Source organism: Panulirus ornatus, chromosome 11 (assembly GCF_036320965.1).
Source record: "Panulirus ornatus isolate Po-2019 chromosome 11, ASM3632096v1, whole genome shotgun sequence".
NCBI lineage: Eukaryota > Metazoa > Arthropoda > Malacostraca > Decapoda > Palinuridae > Panulirus > Panulirus ornatus.
Genome location: NC_092234.1, coordinates 54,129,526 through 54,137,762, shown reverse-complemented (window position 1 = coordinate 54,137,762; position 8,237 = coordinate 54,129,526). Strand labels below are relative to the sequence as shown.

Genomic DNA, 8,237 nt, shown 5'->3' with positions numbered 1-8,237 from the left:
TGGCATATGTAGGAGTTTGCCGATGGACGTCTAAAGGGAGATGCCATTGCCATTCCTTCTATTTGGCAGTGGAGGACGTCTGAGGCCTACTGAAGGTTCTTCAGAAGTACCGACGAAGAACACCTCCTCAAAAATGGTTCTGGGGAGTTTTTTTTTTTTTTGTCTGTTCACTGTTGTGAATCTTTAAAGTGAGATGAACTTAGGAGAGCTGACTTTCAGTCTCCCACAAGAGACTGAACCAACAACGAGAAGTTCTGAACAAATTACAAGGAATTTCATTAAAGATAGATGTAACAAACACACACACACACACACACATACATATATATATATATATATATATATATATATATATATATATATATATATATATATATATATATATATATATATATATACTGCATATGCAGATACCGTTTTCGTTGACACTTTTCAAATACCATAAACAAGGAAGCAATAAAACACTATCAATAATTCCGTGGCGGTTTATAATAGGAGACAGAATCATTCCCAGGAATAAAAGGATGTGATTCTCAAGAGCGACCACCGGTCCTTGTGATGGTCGGGGAGAGAGAGAGAGAGAGAGAGAGAGAGAGAGAGAGAGAGAGAGAGAGAGAGAGAGAGAGAGAGAGAGAGAGAGAGAGAGAGAGAGAGAGCAAAGCTTGTCAATGGTCATGCAAGGAGTCAGGAAGTAATACCTTTTCCAATGAGACTGTGGGGAACACCACGGATGGACAGTGCTGGAGGAAGGCCTGTAGAAAAATGGAATGTTCGTTCATCACTGAAGGCCATGGAGAGGTTCCCTTCGTCCTCTCTCTCTCTCTCTCTTCTCCTGAAGGAGCTGCTGGGAGTCCTTCTGAGGAGGACGTGGACGAAGAGCGGGGGGTTAGTCATCGTAGCTCCTGACGGTGGTGTTGAAGCTGCCGACGTCGCAGCAGAACATGCGGACGTCGTTAAGGGCCGTGTCGTCTGTGGCGGTCTGGCTCTCCACCCGGGTCTCGATGCCACAGATGGCCATGCCTGGTGGAGGAGAAGGCATGTGTGTGTGTGTGTGTGTGTGTGTGCACGGAGGTCAAGGAGAGGAGGAGGGGGAGGGGGAGGGATGGGGGGTCATCCGAAAGGGATGTAGGCGGTCAAGGAGGACGAGAGAGAGAGAGAGAGAGAGAGAGAGAGAGAGAGAGAGAGAGAGAGAGAGAGAGAGAGAGAGAGAGAGAGAGAGAGAGAGAGAGAGAGAGAAATTATCTATTATCTCTTCTTTTTCTTCACCGACCCCCTTGCCTCACTCAGATATCTGTGGGAACTTAAAAAGGAGGGATATGTTTTCTTTCGGAGGGAGTTGTTGCTGGTGCTTGGAGAAATATGAGGAAGATGAGGAGGCTTTTGTTGATGATGGGAGTCTATTGTTCACAGCGGGAGGGGATGGATGGTGCCTCCCGTTAATACTTGAGGGCAATAAATAATGTTGATATCGGTAAGGGAGAAGAAATAATAGAATCACTACGGCTAGATATGAAGTCACGATCGTAAATATAGATATACTGAGAGGTGACTGGTACATAACAAGGGGTGATCACTAGAGAAAAGAATACTCCTCTACCTGATCAGTAAAGAAAAATACTCCTCTACCTGATCAATAAAGAAAATACTTCTCTACCAAATGAGAAAGAAAAGAACACTCTACCTCATCAATAAAGAAAACAATACTCATCTGGTTATTTTCTTCGAATTATCTGTATATTTTCAAACTTTTACCACACTAATCTCTGATATCTTCCTATACCACAGACAGACTCGAAAGGACCCAATGGTCTGTTTGTGTCTGAATTCCTTTGTATTAACCAGATGAAACGCAGGAAATCGTAGGGTTCATCTGAAAAATGTTGCGAGATAAAAAGCTATTCAAATACAGGCGTAAGCTCCAGTGGATTATCGACCACGCTGGCGCCGGTTTTATACAGATGACCTTGGTTGACCCGCAATAACCCAGGATGACCCATTGGTAAATAAGATGACCTCTCATCTCTCGTTGACCTCTGGTTGAATTAGGGTGACCTAAATAATCCTTGCTCTACCAGAAGTTTTGGCCAAAGTTGATTGCGACTGACTAAATTTTCTAATTCATTGCGACTGACTCGAAGTTATCTATAATTACTTTAGAATGATCTCAGATTGATTTAGACTAGTGCAAGACACCTTGTGATAAATCATAATAGCCCAAATTGACCCCTGATGATCCGATCTGTGACCTCACATGACACACATTGTTCTAGACGGAACTATTGTGGTTGGGTCTGACTTCCCGTGACTCAGTCATTGACTTAAAAGTGACTTACTGTGAGCAGGACTGAGTCAGAGTCTCGAGAGATGAGCCTGTGTACCGTAATATGACCATCATTTTTTTTTTTCTTTACATGGAATGACCTGGGATGGAGGGGTGTGGGGGGGAATGTCAATTCTGATGTAATAGAGTCAACACTTAATGACCCAGGCTGACCAGAGAATGGCCAAAAGGGGGGGATTTCATGCACCTCGTCTGACCCTCTGCGAACTACGATCACATGTTTGGATCCAGTATAGTTTATAGTGCTGTGGTCTGGCGCGTAGTGATCCATTCTTGCTCCTTAAAACCTTATCTTTTTAATCAACCTTTTGACCTAGGATGACCTTCTGTGACCCATTCTGAAATAACTTCTTCTGACCTACTACAACTCCTGATGGTTCAGTATGACCCATTATGAACCATACTCATTCATTTTGACCCAGCGTGACCCTGAACGACCCAATATATGACCCAATATAACTCAACCTCACACACTTTGACCTACAATAATCTAGCAAGTCCCTTTGTAATACACATTCTCTCCTTTTCTCCCAGTATAACCCAAGGCAACCTAGGCCTGACCCAGTGAGCACCTCCTTCAGCCAGTTTTGACCCAGCATGACCCCCAAGATGACCCACCTTCGGGGCAGGAGACCCAGCTGCTCCATTTCCCCCAGTGGTCACCTCCGCCATTCATGGTGTAGGTGGACCAATCACACTGCATCTCCAGGTCGTTGGCGGCTGTATCGTCGAAGATGCCCTGGTCTTCCTCGCTCTTCATCTTCAAGCCAGTCAAGAGGCCCTGGGGACACTCCCTCTTACCTGCCAAGGTCAGGGGGGAACGAACACATGTTACATACACACACATACAGTATAGCAACATGTGGTCCTAACATGTCCTAACGCCCTCTGAAAATGTGACTCTGCAGTGAGGGTAGCGTACTGAGCCTGAGAGAGAGAGAGAGAGAGAGAGAGAGAGAGAGAGAGAGAGAGAGAGAGAGAGAGAGAGAGAGAGAGAGAGAGAGAGAGAGAGAGAGAGAGAGAGAGAGAGAGAGAGAGAGAGAGAGAGGGGGAGGAATATTATCTTGGCTCATGCTGTTCCATTTTTAGAAATTTATACAGGAGGGGAGAGTTTCCATCCCCCTTCTATGACATATAGAACATACAATGATAGTATTCTTTCTCCCTATCCCATGAATATTCTATATATATATATATATATATATATATATATATATATATATATATATATATATATATATATATATATATATATATACAATTCTAACAGATATATACTCATTCAAAACTACTCTCCCCAGACATTTACGGGTTATTCTTTCTCGCCCGTGTTTTGGATACAGCCGCGCAAACACCAGTTGAACATATCACAAATCAATCTATTCACACGAAAGACACTAAAAAAAGTTACACCTCACAAGTCTTGCTCTCATCCTACGAACACACACACACACACACACACACACACACTACCGAATTTCTTGACCTATGGTCCTGCCCAGTGGACGTGGCTGACTTCCTGAGAGGTTTTAAACCGCCATAATGAAGGTGCCGTTTAGAACAATATATACAGTGAACCAAAAGAAAATATGGGACAGAAAGAGAATATGAAGGATTGTGATTCTGCTAAAAAGGTGACATCAGTGGCGAGCTTATGACTTATAGAAACAAGTTATCGTCTTCAAGGATACAAATAATCGATCTTATGAGATCAAAATAGGAAGACAAAGAGTTGGAACATCCTTCAGAAAAAACAGGATCATTCATTTCTTCAAAACTCCCCCTATGGGAAGCAGCTTTGGATCCCCCATTGAACGGAACAAAGGATGTGAACCACAGTACATAGGCTCGAGCACCTACCCATCCAGTCTCCCCACGGGTCGACGGTGGAGGTGATGCCGAACTCCCTGGCGTCCTTCCTGGGTGGGGCGCCGCCCTGGCCGACGTCCCTCAGGCTGCGACAGTAGAGTTCGATGCCGTTCATGGCCGTGTCGTCGAAGGCGTCTTCAGTCTCCACCTGACGAAGTCGTGTGCGATGAGTGTAAGACAAGAGGCAGGAGATATGTAAACCCGAGGGAAGACACGTCTTAGATTCAGCCAGATGACGGCATAGAATAGTGAAAGGGATGATTTTGAGCCCACGGAAAGATACTGAAGGTTTGGGATTCTGTATAAAACGTCTTTTGAATCATCTATTACGTAAAAGGAAACAAGTTTGCATAAGGTACCGTAATACAAGTACTGACGGAGGTAATAGGTACATGTACGTTTCACTGGTAATTAAGGAAAACAGAAGAACCCCCATTTTTTTCTCCATCAATTATGGCCATGTGCAATGTGGCTGTCTGCGGTGATGGTGAACAGAAAGAGTGACTCACCATACGACTGTTTGCGGTGATGGTGAACAGAAAGAGTGACTCACCATACGACTGTTTGCGGTGATGGTGAACATAGAGGGACTCACCTTGAGCTGGAAGGCGTAGGTGAAGGTGTCGGGAGGGCAGAACACCTGGGGCCCCCACTCACCCCAGTTCATGGCCCAGTCCAGCGCCAGGATGATGTAGTTCTCATTTTTCTTGCTACTCACCGTTCCTGTGGGAAGTGGGAAGGTTGAGTGAGTGGTCAGGCGGATAAATGGCCAGATAAGCAAGTGGCCTGGTCAGTTAGCAGCGTCGTGAGTCAATGGTCAGATGGCTGAATGGCTAGGTGAGTGAGTGGTCAGGTGAGTAAGTGGCTAGACGAGTTAGTAGCCAGGTAAGTGAACAGCCAAGCGAGTGTTGAGTGGCCAGCTGAGTAAGTGGCCAAGTGAATTGCTGGTGGTCAGGAGTGAGTAGCCGGGTGAATGAGTGGCTAGGTGAGTTGGCGGCCAGGTGAGCGAGCAGCCAGGAGTGGCCAGGAGAGTTGGCGGCCAGCTGAGTGAACCAGACAAGGGTTAAAAACACTGGGTCATGACAACAAAGGACGTTCGTCTTGCTGAAAATATGACACTGACATTCTCGACCCCTTCGCTCTTCTCTTGCTGTTACGCCGACAAACACACACAAAAATAAAACTTTCCTCCACCGGCTAAAGCTTTGCCTCGCCTATCAAAGCTTTTCCTCCCTCTTTGCTGCTGGTGAGGACCTGTGTGTCTAGCCTACACGCTCGGAAGTGAACAGAGGAGACGAGGATTGTGTGGAGCCCTCCAGCCAGTGTGCTGCTGTGTCGAAGGGACCTGCCGTGTCCAGGGATGCCAGGGGGAACCTTCCTATGATCTTCTCAGGGACGTTAAAGGGACGTTAAAGGAACCCTCTCAGTGTCCCCTTAGGGGGTGTCAGAGAATGTCCTGGTGACATACCAAGAGATGTTAGGGTTTTCTGGGTGACCCACTAAGAGACGTCAGACCTGTATTTTTTTTTTTTTTTACCTACCCAGAGATGTCAGGGCTGCTTTGGTGACCTACCTAGAAGAAGGAGAAACACAGGGACCAGCAGCCCAGTGCGCGCCATCGTTCACAAAGGTCAAATGCGATAAGGAGTTACATTTTTATGACTTTTATAGCAGCAGGTCGTGGGCGCTGGTGGAGGGGGGTTAGAGAGAGAGAGAGGGGTGTGTTCAGGAGCTGAGGCAGATAACAGAGGGAGAATGTTGACGTTCCCAGAGGTGGCGAAGTTATCAGGGTTAAGGCGAGGCGAAGAAGAGGTGTTAGGTAAGTTGAGTTTGGTGTGGCTTAACATCTTTGGTGGAGGTTTATGTAGATTTGATCAAAGACTTTGGGCATCATTTATCTCACTCAGTTATCACACTACCTGACTTAATTATCAAATGATTGCTAACAGAGGAGTACGACTAATTCTTATATATGCGTTCGTATGTACTTAAGGGTAAACAATTGTTCATTGACCACTTTCTTCGTTTACGCCCCGTTCAGACGAACAGCTGATTTTGTTGGTCTGTTAAAGTGTAAGTATTACTTTTTCTTGAAGTGTTTGGACTCTGTGGTTGGAATAAAGTAACAGCAAGAGACACTGTTCATCAATTATCCAAGGAGAACAACGGTATGCTCCTTGAGCACGACGGTACGGCGCATGAGGACGACTGCACGACCCTTGAGCACGAAGGTACGACCCTTAAGCACGAAGGTACGACCCCTGAGCACGGCTGGTACTACCCTTGAGTACGACGGTACGACCCCAGAGCACGAAGGTACGACCCTTAAGCACGAAGGTACGACCACTGAGCACGATGGTACTACCCTTGAGTTACGACGGTAAGACTCCAGAGCACGACAGTACGACCCTTGAGCACGACACTGCAACCCTTGGTTATGACAACCTGGTCTTTGTCATAGCCCTTATGGATGAGAGGCCAAAGAGTCATACTGCTGTGCTCAGGAGGTCACTTTTGCAACAAGAACAGGCTAAGCCTCAACAACGAGGGGGCCAAGAAGGTCGACATACACGATCAGAACCACAAAACCCCTTTGTCCTTATGGTGTCGTCTCTGTAGCACTGTCTTCCTGCATAAAAAGAGAGGGGGGGAAAAAAATCCAATGGAGTCGAATAACTTAAAAGTACATACCTGAAAGTTAGACATACTGAAGGCAAACTTCTTTTTTTTTTTCTACTTATTATTTCACCCCCTTAGGAATTCCTGCCGACGACCAGAAACCGAAGGACGCACCACCCTGTAGGAGTCTGGAGATCGAAGGACGTGGGCAGCACCGTCAGGAGGACGGACTCGAGAGCCTGGTGACGCCTTCAGTAGGCCTCAGAACACCACCAGCAGGTGTCCTCCTCCTCATCCTCCTCGAGTTGGCTTTCTTTCCCACGAGGTTTCCGAGACTACCTTATCTTGCCCGTGGGAATTAACCCCAACACTTTATCTGCCTTCGTAACGTTTCTGAATCATGGTTTATCGAAACGAAAAGAAAAAAAAAAGCGTTGTTATACGAGAGAAAATTGTGATCTCTCTCTCTCTCTCTCTCTCTCTCTCTCTCTCTCTCTCCTGAAGGATAGTTCCACTGCCTAGTGGATTAAGTCTTCTTATTCTTATAATTATGCTTTGATGTACCGTTCAATCATTTGTTTATTCTAGTGTTTTTAACACTTTTCTCGATGAATGCACCATGAGCTCATTTATCATTTTCATCGCCTCCCTTATCACCATATCCATAAGTAACTGCGTGGAGACGACATTTGACAAATCTTGAGTTGTAAATACGCGGGAAGTAAAATGGAATTGATAAGGACTCCATGAGAAGAATCTGTTCAAATTGCCTCAAAACGCAATTAAGGCTACGTCAACTCATTACAAAGACTAACTTAAATGTTGAAAATGAATCTAAAAACCTTAGAATTTGCTGTAATGCATGTTTATATTTTTCTATTCTAAGCCTGGCATTACCTTGAAATAACCACAGATAGATAGATAGATATATAGATAGATAGATAGATAGATAGATAGATAGATAGATAGATAGAGAGAGAGAGAGAGAGAGAGAGAGAGAGAGAGAGAGAGAGAGAGAGAGAGAGAGAGAGAGAGAGTGCTCATCCGAACCTATTCTGTTTTGCCTCGTGAGACACTTGAAGCTGTGTGGGTTCACAGATCCTTTTTATACAGAGTTGGAATACTTGACATATACACTCACCGTTGTTCAGTTGTCTGTAAGCTCTCCAGTGAGGCATTCATTGTGTTCATGAGAGTGAGGGAGTCACACCTGACATGAGCAAGATGTGGGACATTGAGGGATGTCCTCCCACTTTTGGGGGGGTCAAACGACGCCCTCACGATGCGCAATAACAGTGTGCTAAGGACACAGATCCTTATAAATGACCCAGCCACTGTAAGGGCACCAGCCTGTGCGAATTCCCACAGAGGAATTAGCACGGTAAGTCAGTCAAGGGAGACAGGACAC

The 8,237-nt window shown here is 45.4% G+C and overlaps 1 protein-coding gene across 1 annotated transcript; it reads right to left on the bottom strand.

Annotated features, from left to right (window-relative positions):
- Positions 1-470: 470 nt before the first annotated feature.
- Positions 471-5,927, bottom strand: LOC139751114 (vitelline membrane outer layer protein 1-like). Its single transcript, XM_071666213.1, has 5 exons — positions 5,784-5,927; positions 4,806-4,933; positions 4,202-4,358; positions 2,960-3,142; positions 471-1,020 (listed from the first exon to the last, which is right to left on the bottom strand). The coding sequence occupies exons 1-5, from the start codon at positions 5,827-5,829 to the stop codon at positions 887-889; spliced, it is 648 nt and encodes a 215-aa protein (XP_071522314.1). The 5' UTR covers positions 5,830-5,927; the 3' UTR covers positions 471-886.
- Between the last annotated feature and the right edge of the window lie 2,310 nt (positions 5,928-8,237).